The sequence below is a fragment of the Bemisia tabaci genome, chromosome 5, assembly GCF_918797505.1.
Source record: "Bemisia tabaci chromosome 5, PGI_BMITA_v3".
Lineage (NCBI taxonomy): Eukaryota > Metazoa > Arthropoda > Insecta > Hemiptera > Aleyrodidae > Bemisia > Bemisia tabaci.
In genome coordinates this window covers 21,615,275-21,639,594 of record NC_092797.1, presented here as the reverse complement: position 1 = coordinate 21,639,594, position 24,320 = coordinate 21,615,275, and the positions used below count along the sequence as shown (strand labels likewise).

The 24,320-nt window shown below is 39.2% G+C and overlaps 2 protein-coding genes across 2 annotated transcripts in view; one reads left to right on the top strand and one right to left on the bottom strand.

Moving 5' to 3' along the window:
* Positions 1-1,444: 1,444 nt before the first annotated feature.
* On the bottom strand, positions 1,445-16,128 carry LOC109036638 (E3 ubiquitin-protein ligase RNF10). Its single transcript, XM_019050984.2, has 13 exons — positions 15,750-16,128; positions 14,219-14,382; positions 13,292-13,518; positions 12,147-12,237; positions 11,585-11,769; positions 10,404-10,599; positions 9,759-9,893; positions 8,861-9,215; positions 7,688-7,936; positions 7,107-7,296; positions 6,109-6,220; positions 4,324-4,523; positions 1,445-3,634 (listed from the first exon to the last, which is right to left on the bottom strand). Exons 1-12 carry the CDS (start codon positions 15,841-15,843, stop codon positions 4,476-4,478), a joined length of 2,046 nt encoding a protein of 681 aa, XP_018906529.2. The 5' UTR covers positions 15,844-16,128; the 3' UTR covers positions 1,445-3,634; positions 4,324-4,475.
* Positions 16,129-16,665: 537 nt separating this feature from the next.
* Frl (formin-like protein) overlaps positions 16,666-24,320 on the top strand; it is a 119,962-nt gene continuing 112,307 nt past the window's right edge. The window contains exon 1 of the mRNA XM_019050870.2: positions 16,666-17,019. Within this exon, the coding sequence (XP_018906415.1) occupies positions 16,879-17,019 (141 nt within the window). The 5' untranslated portion in view covers positions 16,666-16,878. The remainder of the gene's footprint in view (positions 17,020-24,320) is intronic.

Below are 24,320 nucleotides of genomic sequence, written 5' to 3'. Positions count from 1 at the left end.
AGATTTTGACTGCTCAGCCGCAGCTATGATAATTCTCCTGATTCCGAGCAAAATTTCCTAACTTTTCCAGGTTGTTTTCGGATTCACTAATTTTTTCAGGTTTCCTCTGACCCTTTCGACCCTGAAACAAATGAAGAGTGAAACTACGAGGCCATGATTCGTATTCTTCACGTAGAGCTTATTAAACATATCAAAAATTTCATGTCGAGTTAGCTCATGAGAGCGCAGTTGGGCCTATTTAGTTTTATTTAAGGAATCGGTTCATTCCAACTTTCAGCTCGTGAAAAAACCAAAATCGACAAGGGCCAAATCAAAGATTGAAAACATTGCGATTAGTTAAACAAATAGTTTGTGTTCAGCATAGAGAAAGAAAAGGAGGTGTTTGCATTTCGGGCATCTTGGAATTTTTTTGATGACGTAGGTCGGTACGGCGACGTTTATCATCGATTTTCTTGGAAATGGTGTAGTTTATAGAAAAAATGCATTCTACATGAAGTGTTTGAAATTATATCAAGAGTTGATTTAAGCAATAAAATCGGACGTTATGGTCTGTTTTTCTTACTTCGAATTCCGGATTTTGCTGACCAAGTTGTACCGACCTACGTCACAGGGTACACAATCCTCAAGATGCAAACACCTCCTTTTTATCTCTATGAGTGTTCAGGTCAGTAAAATTTTACCTCCATGATAATGCTTGTAACTTGTAAACTTGTCAGGAGAAATTTGGTGCTCAGCAAAATTCTTCTACTTGCCAATGATATAACCGGAAGTAAAATTAGTTCATCCCCTGATTTAACTTGAGTCGATTTTTGTTTTGTTGAGAACTGGAGGCTTTAATTATTGGCTGAAACTTTAAAGGTTTTCTCTTAATTATGAGTTAAATTTGGAAATATTTTTTGAGATTGTCACATTCTAAAACAATTGACAAGGAAAAGTGTGTTGTCAAGTTTAATTTTTCAGCATGTCCGGTGGTCCGATTTTAGCGTTATTAATCTTTCAAAACTTTGATGGGAAAATATTTTTTCATTACTGGAATGCTTTGGAATTTTTTTTGTCTCATCTTGGCAAAGAAATGGCAAAATTTAACTCTATGAGCCAGATCACTCCATCTTTCTGGAATCAGCTTATTTTTTAGGTAAGTAATCATTCTTTAATGATTGATAACGTTTAATGGTCCTTTAAAATTATCATGTTGAATACGTATCTGCTCAGAAATTCTTTCATGCGTATTTTTTTAAAGTTACCTATTTTTTACCATTAAAACTAAATTTAGTAAAGGTCATAATTGAAGTTAGAGAATAGAAGCCATTATAATTTTTGAAAAAGTGGGAAAATGTGCGGAGCAAGGAATACAACTCCATGAGTAGAAAGAGAAAGGTAAATAAGAATGACTGAATTTTTTGTAACTTCAGTTGTAGTTTTTGGGGGAATAAAGTAAACACACTTTAGTGCTTAACGACTGCTTTAATCATAAATTAATCAAGATTTGAGAGTTCAGTCACAATTCATACTCAGCAGTAAGATATTGATCTTAGACTTTCTAACAAAAAATATTTTGTTTCTTTTTCTCTTTTATCATTGCATGAGCTTAGAGACATGCAAACTTTATTGCTTGAGGAAAAAAATAAAGTTATGATAATACAATAGGTCAATAAATAGGAAACAAAACAGAAAAATAGAGTAGAAATAACAGAGAATTATAAAATGAAAATGTTATTTACTTAATCTGCTATATCAACAGAAAAACAATAAATTATTAACCACTTAAAGGTGAAATAAATCAGTGATAGAATTCTGGTGAAAACAGGAAAAAACTAAAGAACTTACAGGCTGTAGGAAAACCAATATGCCCAATTGTCATTATATGGAAAATTCAGAGAATATAATTCTAAGAGGGATGGTTTTAACTGCTACGTTCCTTTTTCTTTTTAAAAGAAAGTAGAATGACAAAATATAAAGGAGAAAATAAAAGGAGGCAGGAAAAAGAGAATATTTATCAAAAGGAAGATACATACTTAATAGAAATTGTCAGTCCTGAAATAGTGTTACTTTTGTGACAATGGAAGGAATTAATCTGTTGCCGGCTTTTGTAAATGCAACATTAAAGTTATTGATTGGTTGGCAGTTGTGATCGATTAAAACTATGTTCTTGGCTGAAGGCAGGCAGATAAAAAAGACAAAACAAAAATCTTCTAAACTGCGATATGAGTTATTTCATTTGCTCAATAATTTGTTTAACATATCTGATACCAGCTTTGAGTTCCATAAATTAACGCCAAAGTCTCTTAATTCTGATGCCCTCATTAAATTGAAACAAACTCTTGGCAAATTTCCAATGAAAAGACTGTTCACATTGTCCTGTCTGAGTGTAAGGTACAGGTATGAGGAGTGCAATTAAGGGTTTCTCAATGAAATTAAAATTAAAGTTGTTAAAACGAAGATTACAATTTTAAGTCCGGGTGATTTGTTTCACATTTAGAGCACAAGAAAAAACCAAATGGCTTGCAAATACCTTGCATCTCTAGTATGTAGTAAGTATGATGGTTGAATCATGACAACAGAAAAATCAGTGACGTAATCACTGATACCGTTCTGTTCACTTAAGAGAAATTCACGGACGGTCTCCAAGCTGCAGGAAAATGTTGAGTTTTAAGATCAGAAAGAGGGACTAGAATATACAAAATTCTTACGAAGGAATACTCAACAATACTTTATGAACTTAAAAGTCCTAAATACAATTAAATTTTTAGTCTATGCAATTTATGGAACCACAATAAACCTGGATCACAACAAACAGTACCCACGGTTTAATTACATAAAAATCACAGAGTCTTGTAAAGTTTCAAAATTGACTGACTTGAGCCAGTGAAAGAAGAAATGAATTTCTCACAGCTCCGAGATGCACATTACAATATTGTGTACCATGCACAAGATGAGCTAGCAGTACAGCCTACAAATTGTCAATGCTAAAAAGATCCCAATATGAGAGAAGTTCTCATCATTTTAATTCAATAAAAATTTCGAAACACCAACATGATGTTTTAAACCAACAGCGAAACTTACTCAATCTTGAGATGAATCGGAGGTAGTAACAAAGTAATTTACTATCATGCAGAATTTTGAGCTGTGGTGGCTCAAACTACCACAGCTTTTTCTTTTTTGGAACTCTTCATTGGAATTTTCATTAATTTAGAGTGACTTAAAGCAAAAATTTATTAAACTTTTTACAAATTTATGAATTGGGAAAAAACCTTCGGAATTTGCCTTCGCCTTTTTTTTTTTTTTACTAAAGGATACAAATTTCACTGAGGCAGCCCATTGAAGAATAAATTATTATTATTTTTTAATTCACTAATGCAGGACTAATACACTGTAGCAGAGCAGCGAACTTTGAATTTTTCAAAAATTCTCTTTCCATAGGTGTTAAAAAATTAATTTAAACAATGGCCGGGACACATTTAAATGATTTTGGACTATATCCAACAATACAAAAAATTCGCAAAAAGGGAATAGAGACATTTTTCCTAGTCTTCCTAGCTAAACAACATAATTATTTCTTATAACTAGATTCCCAAAGAAAACAAAACTTGTTTCTTCTTCTTCTTTTTACTGCCTGTGGTACCTCCATCCGCATCTGGAAAAATTGAGAGCACTGTAAGATCTTTTGCTAACCGCACATCTGAACCGAAGCAACAAGAACTGTCCATACTTATACGTTGAACTTTATTAGTTATCAATATTAGAATCCCTACCTCTCCCAAGGAACTTGAAACTATTAGAAAAAGGTATACGTCAATAATTATGAGGAGCGCAGTGAAAACTTTACTGGAGAATTGCTTACTGCATTGAGTATATGCCCATGAGTTACCATACAACATTACCACAATTTCTGAGAAAGATATGGCATTGTCTATGAGAAGGAGTCCGCTGATTAAACCCAATCGTCACAAGAAATGTACTAAATTGAGTTATGTTTTGAATTTATTCTTGCATCATGGTGAGAAGACTCAAAAACTGAAATACCACCACCTGTCAGAATTATGAAATTAAAAATACTGCAACATCTTAATACGGAAAATTTTCGATGATATAAACATAGGTCAAATTTTTCTCCCAAAAAAATCTGACGGATTCCAAAATGTCATTACTGAGAAATTTTCTCAAGCCAGGAAAACTGCCCATTTGGAGCCCTTACAACTGAGCATCATTCCAATGTACAGGCGAGGCGCAAGGATACTTATTGAGAGATACTCGAATTCCTCTAAAAACCAAGACTCAAAGAAACTTACAATAAATGCATGAATTGAAAGCTTGCGCATTTACCTGATGCTCCATGAAAGTTTGGTGCCAGTGACTGACTGAGAGTGTGACTTTCACTGGTAGTCGACTGCTTTGAAGGTGGTGAGGAGCTGATTGCTGGAAAATCTTCCACCGCACGACGATTCTGATTCTGTTTACCGATAGATGGCCAAGCACTAGTAGCTTTGGTGACAACAGGAAAACTTTTTCCCATCTCGTAACATCTGTCGGGAATAAGAAAATGAATTGAAACGTTTGATGAAAATAATAATAAATGCACCTCTTTCAGAGTTTAACATTTTACGTGAGCATGGAGGTGGAAGTGTGCCGATGAATTCTGGACAGATAGGGCTATTTTTCAAGTGGCTATCTTTCCTGCAGCCTGATTGTGGTCAAACTGGTGTGAAATAAATCACATGGATAAAAAAAAAAAAAATTGCGCAAAATTTGATTTAAAGACAAAAGAAGACAGGAGCCTGCATATACAGAAATTTGTGCCATGAGACTGTTGTATTATTATTTTGTCAAAACTTGGGTTTCTCCCAGCTTTTCCGACTGAACTATCACACCAGATTTGACTGTATCACCAAACATCCTGACCTGCTGGGATTGTCAATCTATACTATAAGCTCCGAGACCTCCTAATTTTACGAAACTGGTGACGCTTAGTTCCAGCGTTCTACCGGGCCGATTTTCATGATTTTTGCGGCAATCGACGGGCAATTGTCTCTAGATTAGCCAACTCTTTTCAGATTTTCAAAATATGGCCCAGGTTTTTTTATATTACGTGGTAAAGTTGCGAATTCTCTCATAAGAACAATGTAAATTTATACTTTTTGTCATAGTTCGTTTGAGCGTTCTACCGGGCCGATTTCCATGATTTTTGCGTAGATCGTCAGGTAATTGGCCCTAGATGTGCCCGCTCTAATTAGATTTTGGAAATAGGACCCAGGTTTTTTCAAAATCACGTTATAAAAGTGAGTAACTTTACAGAATGCTCCGGGACTGCTGCCGCTATGCGCGGGAGGATGCGCAGTGGTCGAGGAGGTTGCGCAGTAGCTGGGTAGCCTGCGCATCAGCTCTACACTTATCTACACAAGATTCGCACCTACGACTTCATGGCGAGCGGTGGCCGAGTCGTCTAAGACGTCGAATGCGTAATCTATATCCGCAGCGTGGGTTCGATCCCCGACACATGAAATCTGAATTAATACCTGACTATCATTGTTCATTGTTTATTGCAATATTTCATCAAGCAGTCATTCCAAAACGCGTCCTTTTAATTTTAAAGTAATTTAAAGTAAAGTTTAAAATTAAAGTATACCTCATATCGTATTTTTTTAGGAGAAAAAAAAAACTAACACTGATAGGAGGGTAAAAATGGGGCCGCGAAGCGGCCCATTGATGGCGCGGAGCGCCTTCAGGGGTTGGGCCGCGTAGCGGCCAGGGGGCGTAGCCCCCTAGTATCAACTAGTTTTGATAGAATTGCTGAAATTCCCTCTCCAGACATATTTGGATCGTCGACTTTAGGTTTGTGTTTTCTGTTGCAATGTCTGTCTCAATGGGATGGATACACATGAAAAAACGACTGCTCTTAAATGCAGGAGTCCTATTGTTCCTATCCCATAGAGAAGGTGGGTTCTGCCACTTCCAATACTCCAAGACACCTGTATCAGTCAAATTTAGGGACAAAGACAACTATCTAAAGAATGATGTAACTGAATTGACTGATGAACTCCAATCCAATGATAGAAAGAGTTTCATGAAGAAACGGTTGATGGATTGTTTCATTTGAATCAAGAGTCTTACCTGCGCAAAAGATAATGAGCTGGGATCTCCTGATTCATCCAGAGAGGCGGATGCCATGCCTGCTGCCAAAGATGAAAAAGAATCAGATGTTCCTCCCAATGAGGTATCAGACCTAAAGCAGAATGAAATTAGAAGTTAAAAAAATTAAAAGACTATGTTGAAAACTTTTCTTTGCCATGGCGGTTGTATGTGGGTGGAATTGGACAGACTAACTGACTTCGGGGCTTGTATGGTAATCTAGCAGTTATGATTTTATCCAAATTAATATTTCAATCTGTTGAACTCAAACCTGCTTGAAAAACTAGGAAAATCGAACATTACACATGCATTTCAATAAAAATGTTAAAAGAATTTAATAGCGGCTGTAAGGGAAAGACGCTAAGACCGAAAACAGAGAATCCGCAATTCAACGGTGAAACTGCAGAAATGCATTTCTCGGTTTGCGGCGTTGCAGACTTCCAAGGAAAGCCATTTTTTGTTTCTTACTCGGAAAACTAGAGAATATTATTTCTCTGCCACTTTGGTGATTTATCATATCCATATAAAGAATGTTATGTGAAAACGTCAAGTCATGATATTGGTTCAGTCTCCTAAAGAAAAATGAAATAAGAGAGGATATTATGAAACGCCGCTACCAAGATATACATTTTTGTAGTTTTACTGTTGAATTAGAACTTTAACAAGTCTGCTTCAACTTTCCTGGTTCCAGCATGGCAAGTCTAAGGAAACGTCGATTACACAGCCATGATTTGGTGACTTACAAAGTGCTGCTAGAACAACCCACATACTAGCTTGTCACAGAACCGAACATTATTATGGTAGTCTAAAAAAAGTGCAACTAATGTTTCACAGCAATTTTTACATTCCCAGCCAGTTTTCTGTACCCCTAACCTTTACTTATTTCCGCAGCATGGTGAGACCAAACACTGCTGCTCCCTTTAGGTTGATAAGGTAGTTGACATGTTAGAAATTTCATTCAAAGAAGGATGGAAATTTACCCAGGAGGTGCTGGAAAGGCCTCATTTAAGCCACATTCTGGAAAATGCTGATATGAATCCAAACGGATACGTCGTCTTGGTTCAACAAACTGGCCATACATTTTCTTCTCATCAGCTTCAATTTTCCTTTCACGCCTGCGTTCCTCTTTAGCTCGCTTGCAACGACGACGTTCTCTTCCGTCAATTTGATCTGGAAAGAAAAGTACACTTTTAATTCTATTGCTTGTCATTCACAAAGGCAAAAGTAATCCTGAAGGGAAAATTTTTTAAAAGCGGAAAATTTAGTTTGAATGAACCTCAACTTTAACTTTCTAAAGTACACAATTTTGAGAACTTGGGACTTAAAATTTAAGACTTGAATCAGCTTGAAACTGTCAAAATACGGAAATAGCGGACTTTATTTTGTCCAAACCTTGAAATTTATTGGCTTAGTGTTCTGGGTGCAAAATTTGCAGGTTCATGTTGGTAATTGAGTCCCACCTCAATATCAAAACAATCGCAAATTGGCAGGTTCAACTCATGTTTCGCAATAGCCAATTCTTCAGGTCCCTACTTAATAACAGTAAGAGCAAAAACCTCACCTCTAAAACTTTCCATGACTGCTGAAGACACCAGTTCCCCAAGTTCAATTTCCACAACATCGAATTGGCAAGTTACCGGCAGATGTTGTAAATAACGCAACCGTTTCCGCAACTCTTCTGTCATTGAGCCAGACTCTTTTTCCAAAACCCGTCCAGTAATCCTTTCAGGGCAGTTTTCCAGAGAGCCATAATGCATTTCCAACATGCGAGTGTTAAGTGCATGCAAGTAAACTTGCTGACCATCTGAGGCTGTGACAAAAAATCCAAATAATTATGAATGAGGGAGAGTAATGAAAAATCTTAAATTGACTGGTAGAGATAGGAATTAAGAGCATCTTTAGGACAGCAGGAAGTAATGTTCTTCAATTCTCAAATTCCGGATTAGAGTTACTTTTTTGAGGAATACTTCTTGATGCGTATCATGAGGATGAGAAACATTAAGAAGCACATTTCCATGCCCTCCTAGCAAGGACTATCCTCAGACTTCCGTAAAACTGTGCTTTTTCGACTTATTATGTGCAAACCTGATGGTGAGTACTCCTTTTAGCCTCACTTAAAAGCATACAAGCAGATGGCAAAATATCGGAGCTGTAAATTACTGACTTAACGACTCAAAAAATGGCAGATGAGGGACAGAACCAATGAGAAAGTGACAGTGAGACAATGGACAGAACCTATAAGAATTTTATCAGGGTCAAAATGCAGGTGCATTAGTTCATTTAAAGACCATAGCTCACAGGAGGCAAACTACCCTTTAACGATATCCTGCTCACTTCACACTGCCCATTACCTACCACTTATTAGGAAAATACTATAATATTGGTGATGACTAAGTCAGTAACGCTACTTCTTGATTTTGTTAGGTCCATGATTAGATCTAAAGTTGATACAAAGGGGACAATCTTGTCTCTCACCAAAGCCGAGAGAACAAACTGTGGAACAGAGCAGTCCTCATGATAGTTATAATCACTAACAGATAGCATCAACGCCAAACAAATCCATCAGTATTAACAAATTAGGAAAGAATATGATAATATTGAGAACTAATAAGGATTCTAAATCAGTTACAGGGGGTTCTGTGTGAACCAGTTTGATTCTATGAAATAATAAGTGTCACTATTGCAAGGTAAGATTCTGATCAAAATGTAAAGCAGGTGAGACTAGGGAACAAACCTTGATAAAAGTAGTAGTATTTGGAGTTCTGATTGTTAATAACAGGGGTGGCATGGAACTCCAAATCTTCTGGTCTGAAGCTGTCTTTGAAACTATTAGCATTTTCTTCACCACCTTCGCTGCTAGTGCTTTCATATCTGGTGCGATTTTCCAGTTCTTCGGTGCCTGGGATGTCGACTGGCTCCGATTCATTAGCTGAGTCTTTAATGTTTTCATTAACATCTGCTTCTGTGTCTGAGTTCCAATAGTCTATTGTTTGCGTCTTCCTGGCTGAATTGGATTGGTTGTCATCCATCTCATTTTCTTCTACATTCTTTTCCTCAGCGATAACAACAGTTTCGGTATTTCTTCCCAGCTGAAAAGAAGCAAGTAGATGAGATTTAACTTGGACCAGAACAATGGGATTTAAGTTCAAGAATCAGAAATATGTTCTCTATCAAATGATCATATTACTGTTTCACACTAATTATTACAGTATTAACTCTGTTTAAAATGTTTTTAAAATGACAAAACAGAATATGTTTACTAAGTGAAAGATCGATGAGATAAGGGGCAATAAGTGATGCCGAAGTGGGAGAGCAAATAGTCATATACTAAGACCTTGGGATTTGACTTGCAGTTTGGAAGATTCTACCAGGCTTTGCAGATGAGCAACTGGTCTGAAGCACACTTGCATTTAAAATGAAATGCTTATAAGATGAAAAGCATGTAAACTGATGGAAAATACTCTTTCTTCACTTCTGAGGTTTTTGAGATCCCAACCAATTTCACTTCAGCATACCTACCTCCTATATTTAATGTTTTAATATTGAGTTATTGTGCTCAGTTCGTCAACATTAAAAGCTGACACCTAAATAATAAATTTTATATTGTTTTAGGACTTCACAACTTTGCTTACCACTTTCAAAACTGCAGCTTTCCTCTCTCTTACAGCATTAAGAGCCTGCTCGACGAAACAGATCTCGGGACATCCTTCATCTTCTTTCAGTTGATTTAAAAGTTGCTTTTCCTCAGTTTCAACTATATTCAAAACCTGAAACAGACAATGAAATTTTCATTTGCTGCTTTGAAAAAATGGTTAGCCTAAATTTAACAAGAACTGTGGGAGGGAAGTCTGGAGTTTAAATTTTTTTCAGCAGCTGGTCATTGCTAGGACTGTAGGTGAATTGTAATGGACTCATTCAGTATGTAGTAGTACGGAGCTACTACATATTTAACATATTTTGATGAAAAACTAAAAAAGAAGTTACGATCAATAGAATGATGTAGCATCATGGATGCACATATTTTTATCTGTGAGACTCAATCAGAAGACTTCATCAAACTATGTCATTAAGGCAGGTTGAAACAGCTCTGCTTTCTAGGTATCAGGTAATTAGCATTATCGGACTTATCAGATTGATAGGTCTGGCCCTCCTAATTAGGAGGACTTCATCTTTATGAGTAGACCTAATTGAACTGTTTTCATAGCATGAGTTGGGTTTAAGTAAATGCATATAATAAAGGCAAAAAGACCCCTCCTTACTACAACTTGGGATTTTACCTCATCATTGCCAGCAACCAAGAGTTTGGCATAGATGGTGTCCAATAACCCTTCCGAGACCGACAGGGGTTTTCCAAAATCGTAAGCATCAAACTGGGAGACAGGAACACACTGCATCACACCTTTTTCACGTTTCATCAACTTTAAAGTTACTGGCTCACCAACAGCGCAGAATGATCTTGGCACGGCAACAACGCTGGACCAAAAGAAGAGTTAACATAAGGAGAAGGCATGATAATTTCAATTTTTTCACTTTTAAGGTAGCCTTTGACAAACTCATCAGTTTGTAAATTCTATGGGGAGTCTGCAAGTTATTCACACTCATAACTTAGATGAATACTTACAGCCACTCATAAAAAGGGTTCTTCCTGAAGAAGAATTTTTTGAAGACCAACTTGAAAACTTTCTGCCATAAAATAAAGGAGAGAATAGTGGATTTTTTTAAAGTAAAAGAAAGAGACCAAAGATTGGGGAAGAGTCCTTAGTATTATGCTGCACTCGACAGGCTGTCAAAAAAACCTTACCACTGAAATTTTAGAGTTTTCCTTAAGTGAGTAGAGATGTACAAAATGTGGAATAAGCGGAATACATTCTAAGGCACAGACAAAATTGAAAGAACTCAGTCTTCATAAAAATGATGGGCAGAACGACAAATTTTGGAGCATTTCCTGCCAGCACAAGGTCTTCAAATTTGGTTCATTTCTTTGGATTGCAGTTCGAATAACTTGGAGACATTTCTCTTGATATGAACCAGCTGATGTTTAGAAAGTAAAATAAATTTCTACGTTACTGAAATGAGTTTTATTCCAAAGCTCAAAATAATGAAACGATTGGCAGTTCACTACTTGATAATAATGGTAGAATAATTTAAATTGATGTTCCATGAGTAATTTGATTGTATTTTGCAAAAAGGAACCGAGGGCATTCAATGTCACTGAGATTGAGCAACTTTTTTCACCTTGCAAATATAAACTGATAATCTAAACAACTTTTATCTTTACTCCTAATCAACTATAAATTCAAAACAAAAATTACCACTATAAATTTAATTTTTTGCATGATTTTAATGATTTTATCACAAAGAATGTAAATTGCACAACCCCAGCAACATTGGAATGCTATTGGTCCTTCTTGCAAAATGCAATCCAATTATGATTATAGCAAGTGTGATAGATCCTCACCTTTTCAAATCTCCTTTATGGACTGCTTCATAACAGATGGGACATTTGCGCCAAGTTTTGTCGGACAAAGCAAGATAGTGCAGAATACAGGACCAACAGAAAATGTGTCCACATCGAGTCATTTTAGCTGCGACTGGGTGGAAAAGGCATATGGGACAGTTCACTTCACCAGTAATTGGCATTCTCTGAAAAATGGGTATAGACCAAAAAAATTATCAATGGTTGAAAGTTAACTTTAATCCAGTGGGCCAAAATAAATACGGCAAAAAATCCATCACTGTTATTTACTTTTGCAAAGGCTATTAAACCACTTTAAAAGCTCCTCCAATTTTCCCGATTTATTCCTCAAAATTTCAAAGAGAAATGGTTATATTTCTGTTATATGATCAGGTAAGAATATTATACAATGAATGACATTTTCTTTCAAAGATGGAAAATTTAAGAAAAATAGTTATCCTTGCATGGCAGAGAGGAATGTCAGTAATTAAATCACCGCCGATTCTATTAAGTTTCTGCTTATATAGATGATTTCTTCATTAACAGTAATAGCAGTCTAACTTACGATTTGTTCGACAAATTCCCAATCCACAAGAGCATCAGGATCAGCCAAATATACAGAGTACTCGCCATCAGCACGTACAACAAATTGACAACTGAAAAAAAAACCATCATCATGAGAGAGGGATATCAATTTCGATGCATTGTAAAAAAAGTATAATTGAATAATCACATAAAAAATGCAGCTTAATCAACACTGTTTTCAGCTACTTCTGTGCGGGAAAAATTGATTTGTTTCTTTAAAATCTATGCTCCTTCCTACCAGTATTTTTACCCCTTTCATTAAAAATTGTGGGAACTTTTACCAAAACCTATTTTCTAAATACTTACTATGTAAACCAACTATAGATAGTAGGGGGGTTTGTAGATCATGTGATAACTTTTTTTAAGAAGCTCTTCTTTCAGTAAGATCAGATGTATAAAATGATGTTAATCGGTGCGTTTTGTTTTGGCATTTATATGCTGGGTACCCATTGAAGGAGAATTTTGCAAATTGAAAATTAAATATTCCTTGCTTTAGGAGTATTTCCAGACTGCTCTAGAAAGATCAGTACTATTTGTGGACTAGTGAACACCCTGAACGAACGTAGTTTAGGTATTTAAAATTCAAATGTTATTTTGGTTGAGCCGTTGATTACGAGAACAGAGAGGCCGTAACTACGTTTCTATGACGTCACACTAGTAGATAAAACTCGTCTGCGGTTTAACATGTGTTCTTATGAGAGAACGCTTGTTGAAATTTCACTTAAAAAAACTAACTAACCCATACAAGACATTGTCTTATAATCGAGGAAATGAACATGTGTAATACCGAAAATCGTTACTCCACTCAGATTCAAACGGGGCGCTCGCGCAATTTTGGTGCATTAAGGGCCACTTCGCGCAACTTTGGCCGATCAAGGGCCACTATAATTGGTCCCTGCAGCGACTGCCTCACTCATCGATGCACCGAAGACCCGGAGATGCTTGTTGTTTTCGGTAAATATCTACTAGCTTGACGTCACAAAACTGACTAGTTACGGCTTCTCCATTCTCGTAGGCAACGGTTGAGCTAAGGAAGCAATTTAATAACACTCTGGGGAAGAAACGAAAAAAGTTGAGAACCTAAATATTGAATACATAGAAAATAAATGAGGAAAATTAACTAACTTGGCTTGAAGAAACTGTTCCTTGTTGTACTTATGCTTGTGAGTCGCCATCAAGTCCCGTGTTGTCATGTGTCCGTAATGTTGTTGCCTTGAACTGTTGCCAAATCCGCCCCATTGCTCACCGGGCCTTGGGGCATAATGGAAGTTCAGCAAATGGTTCAAGTTGTGTTTTTTACTTTCACGTTTTACCACAGAACCGTATTCGGCCCCATCGAATTCATCTGCTACCTGTAACATCATTTATTTGTAAAGAAACAAAATTTAAAATGGGAAGAGGCATTACAACTTCCGAGTTTTCCCCTCCCCTCAGACTCGGACACTAACCCATTCGTCTCATTTGACGAGTATACTCGTCAGTGCAGGCGCGGGATATAACGCAGTTGACGAATTAATTCTCCGCATTGCTGAGCGATTTTTTTGGTAATGTTTTTTCGCATTTCCGATAGATGGCATCTGAAGCCTCACAACGCCGACAAATGGCGCGAATAAACTCGTCAGCTAAGATAATGTCCTAGGCGCCTGCTAACGAAAATACTTATCATATGAGGTGAATGGGTGGTTAAGTCAAAAAGCCGGAATGTACTTGCAGTTTAAGATGATTAATTTAGTGCATTGAATTGGAACATTCATGTTGTTAGTGGTAAGAGTGCATTTAGCAGGCCTGGAAAAATTACTTCAAATTTGATCCAACATGGACACTACTTCTTGCACACGAGATTTAATTACAAAAAATTTGAAGGAGTAGTTTACCATTCATTTTTGAAGCATTTTATTCATTAACTGACTTGAAAAATAAGATCTCAAGTGTTAAGGGTTCTGTACCATGACTAGATAAAGTACTTTGAAATTAACTTATATTTTAGGCCAAGAACTAGCATATTAATTTTTGTATATTTTTGAAGCTGACTCAAATACTGATTGTATCTACCTCGGAACACGTCTTTCGACCATTATTGAATCCCCTGGAGCGAGGTCTTTTGTCCAGCGACTTGGTCTTCTGAGTAATGGGTTTCCGATTCTGGTCAAACTTCGAGGTGCTGGGGCCCTGAGGCTCCCGGCGTTTGGAGCCTCGAGGAAATGATTTGCTACCATCTAAAAAAAAAAAGAAAGAAAAATACATAATTAGAGGACACAGTGACAGATGAGTCAAAACTTACAGAAACATTTAACAGCCTTCGAGTCTCCTCGTAAGATCTTAGTCTCACTCCATGTGACTTTGGTGCTTGTAGTGTTGAAGGATTTAGAAGGCTGAGTAGAATGTCTTGGGATTTTAGTTATCATGTTAATATTTTAGCCTTACCAGTCTGCATGGAACTAAAAATTGCGTAGGCAAGATTAAAATGTTTCATATACTGGTTCTCTTTCTTAAATGAGAAAATCACACTTCCAAAAAAAAATTTTAAATTTTGTTTAGAAGTAAGATGTTTGATTATGGAGTTCAGCTTTCCACTTCACTTTTCAATCATTACATAATAGGAGGAAAGGAATTCCTAAACCCTAAAGTTCCTGCTTCATCAGATTAGCAAATATGTTAAGTCTTCCTTATCAGAAGAAAAAATATCCATAAGTTAGAGGCTTCAACCTGAGTGACATTTTACATGATTTGTTCATGGAAATACATGTTCTCAACCTTGACAGGAAGCTATCGTCCACTATGGAGCAGAGGTGAAAAAGCAGTTCCATCATCCAGAAGCTTCTCTTTCTCTAGCCTGGAGGGTTGCTCACTCAAGAGATCAACAAGGATCCATGAAAAAGAATGAGTGTAGATTTAAATTGAATGACGCTGAACACAGCGACACATGGAAGTGGACGGTTGACATGGGCAATAGTGAACTGCCCAGGGTCCACTTTAAAATGATTTCTGAGGATTACGAGAAGAACAGCTCATCAGGAGTCCCATATAGATATGTTCCAAAACGGAAATCAACTTGCAGACCAATATGCGTGCAAGGATTGACAGTCTGTACACATATGATAGTTTACGTACGACGGAGAAGTGTCTAGAATGATTCACTGGGAGCTTGAATGAAATGGAACTAGTAGTAGTAGAATACATCCTACTGTAATGTACATTGTGTATCTCCTGGAAAATTAGGAGGCCTGGTGCTCACAGAAAATAGACTGTTGAAGGAAGTCAGGCTGTGCAAGTTGGGCATAAATTGCAGCCATTGACCTGAAAGTATGTGATCATGACAAAAATATAATGGAGGTCAAGCAAATAGGCTTCATGAAATGACATCACTTTGCAGCCGAAGTAATCAGTAAAGATTGAGACATCCGAATTGAGTATGTAAGGATTTGAGCATTCCAAATTGAACGAAGGAGTGGTCGAGATACAGGATAGTGACGGCCAAAGAATGAGGCAAGAATAAACGAAAATTACCGATCGGAGTAAGGAAGGGTTATCTCGTTGGAACGGTACATAACAATGGAGGATGCCTCCGGAGATCTCGTCTTACCTTGGCTTTTTCTCGAATCAGAGCTGCTCCCTTTGGCTAAAGGTTGAGCAACACGATTGAGAATGTTCTTGTCCATGTTTAATTCTTCTAACATCTACAGTGGATAAGTGGGAGATAGACTCTCCGCATGGAGGGACAACAAAAAGTTGAGGGCGCGACATTTTCAGAGGGCCATGGTAACAATCACAACACGATAAAAAAGTTAATCCGCGATTGAAAACTTGCAATAAGGGCTAGTTGGGTTGGAAAAACCTAAAGGATCACTCAAAAGGGAGCAAAGCTCTCCCTGTCGTTGGTAACGACACCAAATTTGACGAAACTTTCCCTCAGTCGCTTTACAACGCGACAACAAATCTGAAACTAAAAGATGGCGGCAGGGCGCAGGGATTCTCCATTTGCCTGATAGTCATTCAGATTGCCAAATCAGCAAAAATATTTATGTAATTTATTCACACTAATAAATGTTGCAAAATTAAAAATTCTAGACGTGACTTAGCAACCTTCATAGTCATGTGACTTTCCCAGCCTCTTCAATATACAGGATCTGAGTTGTAAAGTTTCAATCAGACATTAATGCCATTTTGAGAATTCGTGATGGATACTCAATTACATTTACTTTTTTCAAGAAAAATATTTGAAATTTTTCTTAAAATTCTTATCCGTATCCTGGAATTTAATAATCGATGAAAACTTGTCAATATTTCAACGATTTTAAACCTTGTTTCAAATTGGCAACGCTGTACAGCTCACTCGGTAAGCGACCTCTGTAGTACAAAACTTAAACTACTGTGCTCAACGAAAGTGAAACAGTACGTAAAAAAATCAACAGATGTCGCAGCGTGTCGTAAAAAAGAACGTAAACAAGAGGACAAAAACGAAAAATAATGGCGGTTGTTGGCTTCCCTCACGCTTGGCCGCAGGCTGCCGCTATCGAAGTTGCGTTCGCGGACGCGAGCTTTGGTCGCGAGATTCCTGGCGTCAACAGTTTTGAGCAAATCGCGATGCCTCGCGGCCGATTGTTATGCGCGGCGTAATGTGTCGTGAATCACCTGTTGCTCGTGTTCTTGTTCTTCCTCTGATTGTGAAGTGATAATTTTGTTTATCTCGATAATTTCATGTGCTTGATAAGATGGGGAATACTTCAACCTCAAAAATGGAATCTCCACCCCCTGTGGAATTCCCTCGTTCGACCAACATTCGAGCTAGCATTCGGACCAAGCTCCCGATGCCCGACCAAATGGAACTGGAAAGGCGGTTTACTAAAGTTTTGGTGAGTAGATTCATATATTTTCTCAAATATTCCTCCAAGTCTGCTGATTTTGTCGTGGTTTGGGTTCACCGGATACAGCTCCTTCCTGGTCCATAACCAGTAGGCAGCTGTCTTCATCTGATCACGTTTGGACCATAACCATCCCTAACAGTATTTGAATCAAACTTTTAACTTTCTTTTCTTGAAGGGGGAGAAAGCTTGTGCAGCTAGATAACTTCCATTGAACAAGTTACCTGGTAACTAATCAGCTGTTTAATGATGCTAAGGAGTTGAGGACGGTCCGAACATTGTCGCTGGACTGAGCTAATTTTTGGCTTTGGTAGCTAAATAACTCATAATCATTTCCTTTAACTGTTTAAACTGATAGCACCTGAGGAAAGACTTTATCATTTAATATCTTAAATTCTGTATTTTCATGGAATCCCATTAGAAGCGTAGGTTTTGACCATGTTGCTGGTCTCATAATCAGTCAAGATGATCAGTCTCACAGTGGGGAAAAAGCTTAGCCAGAAATACTGTAGCTGATGTATTAGACAAAATCTTCTCCAGCATATTTATGACACAGCCTCATGTGCATGATGATTTTGTGTTTTCAAGAGTTATTTTGAATCAATGAGTAGACATCAATTCAGGATAACCTAAACGACTGAGCTCACTTTTATTTACTAGCTGTCCTGTGCCATTGCAGGGGCTACATTTATTAATATGACAGAATGACTAAAGTCCCTTGCAATGTAATTACTTACTTCACTGGCCCCACTTTAGGACTGGTAAACAAGTCAGGAAATAAAAATCTTCTGTGAGCATGCCAGGGTTCATGTAAGAGAGCATGAACTTCATCCACCAGATAGGAATTTTTTGTTTTAATTGGAGAATTTTCTCCATGTCTCAGCCTCCTCAACTGTTATATCAACAAATATTATCAAATAACTATTATCTTGTACTTATCTAAGTTGAGTCGTGATCAAATCGGTCAGATCGTATTTAAAAATTTAAGTACCTCATTCTCAGTCCTAGGAACAGCCAAAGTGCGAAATCGCATACATTCCTCGGTGATGTTGCAGACTTTCCGTCATACTTAATTCTTTCTTTGGAAAACTAGTCAACATAATTCCTCAAAAACTTCTTTGATTTTTCTCTTCTGTTAGCAAAATATTTTGTGTAAATTTGAAGCTGTCAAGTTTGCTTGTTCCTCTTTGAAAAAATTAAATGACAGCTGAAATTTTGAAACATCGCAATGAACTGAGATACTGATTATGCACTCCGGCCATCAAATGATGGTTAGATCGTTAGGTTGCTAATGCTACTGTTTCAGTGGTTAAAAAATTACACCCTGCTCTTACCCCTTTAGTTATTCAACACATTCGAACAAGAACTCTGTTAATCCGTGACCAAGTTTAAGTGCAGTGGGCTTTTAGCATTAAATATTTTCACTGTCGTTTCCTTGAACCAAAAATTTTGGTAAATTTATCACGCATTGTCCGTAATTCCACAGGATCCAGCACTGTGTTGTGAATGGAAGTAGTCTTTTCTAATGTTTAATGACATTAATTTTCAAAAAAAGTTCAAGTTTGGGATTTGCCACTACGTTTTGTGAATCTTGAAGAAGTTCCTAAGAATTTTGGAAGATAGCAGTATATTTTTAAGTTCAATGGCAACAAGAAAACTTCTAATGACTTTCGAAGATGAAATATTGAACATTCGCGGTCACGACTATTTTTTTCCCCACCCCTCTCCCTCCGCCCCTCCTGATTCATTTTTCCGCACAAATCGTAAAATTTGAAGCGGAGGAATCATTTCCAAAAATATCGCGGAACCAAATTAGAATTTTGAAATTTTTAACCAATCCAGTTAAGTTGCGATCAGAAAGTTTTTTCTTCTTCGGTTTTTATGAATGGCGTGGCAGCCGCAAGGCCGCTGCGCTGCCGCGTCGTCAACTCTAGTTTCACCCATTGTTTGGACTCGATATTATTTTCTCCGCATTGGCTCTCGATAAATATCGGATTCATTATTTTGCATAAGAGGCGATCAGATTCTAACGTGGCTGTCAATTCAGTCCTCGCCAGCAGGCTGATTATTTACTTTCATAGATCTCGGCTATAGATCTGCAAATCTCATCTATCGCGCATCTATGATCAAACTATTTGTGATTCTACACTGTGATTCTATCCATGGATGAGCGATAGATCAGCAGAATTGGAATACAGTGTTGAACGATTGCTTTGAAATGAAAATAATCGTTCTGACCAATCAGATACCTTGATTCACCGAGTGAAGAAGAAGAAGCGCGTAGGAAACCTAACCTCCAAATAGATCATTTATCGTGTTTTACTCAACTCCGTCTTATCAGCTACCGTGGTGCAGTGGATAGCGGCGTCGATATTCAGTCGCTACCAATCCGAGCGATGGTGGGTTCGAATCCCGCCGCGCAGTACCAGTCGGCAATCAGAAACACAGTTTTAATAGATGTCACCGCATCTACTGCCTTAGGGCCGGGGGATCCGCATCTATCAGTGGATCTATAGCTGGATCTATTGAAATTAGTTCTGAATCGCTCGGAATCTCTGTCTCATAGATCCGCAGCCCGCATCCATCAGGTCAAGATGAGGGAAGTAAATAATCAGCTGCAGGTCGGTGAACGGACCTCCCTCCCTCCCCATCTACTTTCCACTCGCGCCCGTGCCTAGTAAAATCTGGAGATTATTTCAGCTCTACCTATTCATGGCTGCGTTTGTGAGTTGACAGAGCGCTGCACAATAAACGCCGGTGAAAACGCCCGTTAACGTTGTCGAGTATGTCACTGATTTGTCAGTGCTCACCAGTGTCGAGGGTTCTTGATCGATTATTTGAAAACTCGATTTTTCAACGGAGAAATCAATATAATCGCATCGATTTTTTGGGTGCCATTACTCGTGTAAATCGATTTTTCCCTTAATATCGAAAATTCCGATTATTGCTGCCCTATTACACTACTTAAATGGGCACGTGAGGAAATATATTTGGGCGAACATTTTAGCAAATTTCCCGGAAATTTTCATTCAATTATTTTTAAATGTTTATGTGAGTGCAGTTATTGAGCCTTCGTAGGTAATTTCAGATTTTTTAAAATTGATTTTTCGGAAAATCGATTTTTTTGAATAGATCTCAATCCATGAAACTGGATTCTCGAAGAAAATCGAATTGACTCGATCAATCGATTTTTTTCGAAAAAATCCAAAATACTACTGCTTACTATCAGTTCACAGCCCCTTTCATTGAATTTACGTACGCGAATACCTCCCCATGGTTTTCAACGGGACCTATCGTCTTTCTGAACACGAATTGATCGGGAATATTCAGGTTTGCACGTGTAATTGATCCATTTTATTTGAGGTAATTGGCGTTTAGTCAAAGGCAAGTTTTATCTCCTCGCTTGGGCGATGGGCGAAAATCTTCGCAGCCTCTTGCCGGAAAAATCAGAAGCTGTATGAGGACTCCATGTCTCTGCCAAACACAGAGTGCGCGCGGCGAGGGTGAGTGGGTGACAGAATTTTGTGCATTACCTTTGAAAAAAAAAATTCAAAGGTTGACAACAGCCCTTCTCAGCCGCCCCCACTTAGAGTCGCCGCCATTTTTTCCTTTCCTGAGGGTCTCCGTGAAACCCAGTGTCCACACACTCACCTTTACACATAAATGCTGTATGCAAGGGTACATACTCTACATACAGAGACGGGTAAAAAAACGGTCGATACGCCATAATATATTCAATTATTGAGTTAAAATTTTCCTGTCTGGACTGTTGTCCTAATCATTGTCGAGGGGAAACTTTTTAGGGGGGTCCCCACCCCAACTCCACCCAGGGTACAGGTAGGGGGGCACCCCCCCCCAAAATATATACTTTTTCAAGTGAGGACCTCCACGCGACACATGAAGTTGCGGCGTACAAGCGTTTCATTAGCTCGCATGGCCCAGTATGAACGGTGGTGTTCCCTCTTCGACGAGCGCTGATGGGCGGTTTCCTGATGGCTGGTGATCATGTTTCGCTTCCGGAGAAAGTGAAGTCGATTTTGCAACGGGGCGGCGGCTGCGGCGCGGGTCGGTTTTCGGTGACCGATCATAGACTGATGGCAGATCCGCCCTTTCATCGTGACAATGATGGAAACCGAGTCCGAGCTCAGAGCACCCAGCTCCTACCACTGACCGGCAGCCGCGATGGAAGTTCCATTCGTCAAGCATGATCGCCCTTTTCGAGTCGTTAAATCCCCGTTGCCACGCTCGTTCGTACGTAGACTAAACTCTCGTTGCAAGCAATGAGTACGCTAAAGAGATATCCTCACAACTTTTGGTTTGCCCAATATCATGGTGTCTAGTTTTTTAAAAACCGGGAAAATCAGGGAAAACTCAGGGAATTTGTTCCAGAAACCGGGAATCTCTTCTCGAACCATTCTGAAACTCTGGAAAATTATATTATTCTCCCAAGAAAATCCCGAGAAAGTGAGAGAAACTTCGGTTTCTCATCAGGAATGAGCTACTGAAAATCAGGGAAAATCAGAATGAGCTTTGCCAAGAAAACTAGACACCATGCCCAACATGGACCCTTCTTTTATCCTGACAGTGGTGAATCCTTTAATTTTGGTCATTTTGCCCTTCTGTGTCTCCGTTTTTCAATATTTGAAAACATATCTAATTCGTGCGCGAGGTACTTCAGCCGTCGATTTTAGATTCTCGTCCCTTCAAGCGAATCCATATGAGGGACTTAAACGCAGGGATGCAAAAAATTCCAAGCTTTCCCCCATTTTCAACTCAAATTCATGTAGCTTCCTCCTGTAACCGAAGGAAAACCTATTTACCCCCAAGATCGAACATTTCCACCATTAAATCGCCGTAAAACCGCAAACTTCGGAAAAATTCCGACAGGTCTCCTCCCAATGTTTCTATCCTTCCATTTGGCAACGCCTGAAGGCTCATACGGCGTTTTTCCTCAGCACGGCAGTCTTCAAGCCCCGAATTCTCTGCGAATGATGCCATCGTGCTTGCGTCACGTCCTCGGCAAGCAGGAATTCACATTCGGACGCAAATTGTCCGGAGATCGATGACAGAAAATTCGCAGGCTCGAGTGTCAGCGCGAGGAGCGAAGCAACGCAACGGTGACCCAGTTCCGGGCGAGTCGTCGCTCCGATGTTTGTTTACCAATGCTCTTATTAGGCATCTTGTACCTGGCTGCCCTTTGCTTGCCGCTCCGACTCGAACACGCGCTCGAGCCATGTAACCGAGCAGCGTCCGCGAGCACTGGGGCATCGAGCCCGTCGGAATCTCGCGGGGTGGTTGGCGGATGACGGCCCGTTGCTGGCCGGCCGGCCAACCCGCGCCGCGGCGGCGTTCCCGATGTGACAAACGCAAGGCCGATCCGTGGCCTTGCGTCATCTCGCGATTATGGTACGGCAGCGCCGCGATGGTGCTCCATGCGTGACGCAGTTGACGGCGACGGACGCAGGACACCCAGTTTTCCGTCGGGGTGCCCGGCCTGGCCTGACTCATCGAGCGCGAAACGGCGTTTTCGCCAGGGCCTTGGATCGTGCTTCGACATTACCAAGTTTATTTGTTCGCTGCGTTTCGCTAATGACACCATGTTGCCGCTGTGGTCCGGGTGCTGGAAATGGGGATTGCTCTGCACTAGAGTACACTAATGCACGTTAGGAAAGACAATGGTAGTTGGGAAAGCGACAGTTATTTTTCTGTCTTTCCCCCACTTTGTATACGAAGGAAATCGCGCAACAATGATGACGCTCCGCGATTTTGCGAGGAAACTCCGCGATCGAGATTTTGCGGCGAAGATATTCGACGCAGATCTGCGATTCCGCTGAAGAGTTCATGGTCCTTCATTTACTCGTGAGAACCTCCAAATCCTAATCGTCTCGTTCATTTATTTACGAGGAGCTTTTAATCCTTTAGATCGATTCAATAGCTTTCATTTGAAATTAGGATACTACTCGGGCTCTAGATACTGCCAAATCTACGTGAATGACTTAGTTTCCGAGAAAAACATGTCTTACCTCCTTGCTTTTTTGAAGCACATTGAAATATTTCTTATTCTTCAGTCGGTGTGCTCGTTGTGACTTTTTACAGGCCATCCGAACTGTACTATTGGTCAATGCTCAATCCCCAATCGCATCCTCTGATCCTTTTGCGAAATTCCCTGAAAATGAGGAAAAGTTGGGAAAGTGAATCTTAAGATTCCGGAAAAGTGAGGAAGAAAAAAAATTGTGCGCTGTGCTTTGATCTTCTCTGAATATGGTGCTCGCAAGGTTCAATTTATGTCCTTTATAGCATCGAATAACGACTGCCTCAAAACTATCTTTGAGAAATTAAACGGGACTTGTCCGAAGTGTGTCTTCTTCAGAATGGAGGCAGAAAAAGTCTGTTGTGCAGTCGTTTAACTTCGAAGTCCAATTCCAACGGGAAATTAAAAGATTATAGCTACACATCGAATGAGGTATTTAAAAACCCAGAAGTGACTCATAATGCTTCCATCGTTGATCCATTGAGGGAGGCGAAGCTGGTAGAGGCCTACATTGGGAGCAGACCGGGGGCTCTAAACAAACGGGGGGGGGGGGGGGGGGGACAAGTGGCGGAACACCAGGAAACCAGGGTTCAAGCTCAAACAGAGGGGCCCATTGTCAGGTCCTTTAATTCGGTCGGGCACAACGAACGCGAGTTGTAATTTATCTTTCGAAATTAGTTTTCCACTATTTCGCCGCAGGTCCCCACCTGTAATAAAGGTCAGAAAAATACACTTACCTTACAATTTTCATAATGCTTTTAAATCGTAGCCCTGAGGTCATGCAAAGAAGAAGAAAAATGGCACATCGCTGTGCGTAATATTGTCCTCATCAGGTACACTCAAAACAGCTCATGTGCTCGCTCATGTCCAGCCGCGTTTGTGTCATCGTAAACTGGATTACATTTTGCAATAACCACTATTTCTGGTCCATTTTAGAAACAGCATACATGCCATTGGTTTCCCTGTTTAGATGTGTGCTTTTATAGGAGAGCTAGAGATAGTGGTTCCTTATTGAAAAATGGAATCCAACTTTTGAACGCACATAGTACGGGGAATTGAATGCATGTGTTCAAAGAACGTACCGGTCAAGATGAGTCTGACCTGGCATGACATGTGAAGAAGATATACATGTATATGAGACAGGCAATTTTCCTTAGCGTAGCTGGACAATTTTTAAGAGTGTGCGTGTGGGTGGGGAAGGGGAGGGGCTGCCACCCCCTAGTTATACGGCCATGTCGATTTTACGCATCGCGTTGTGACA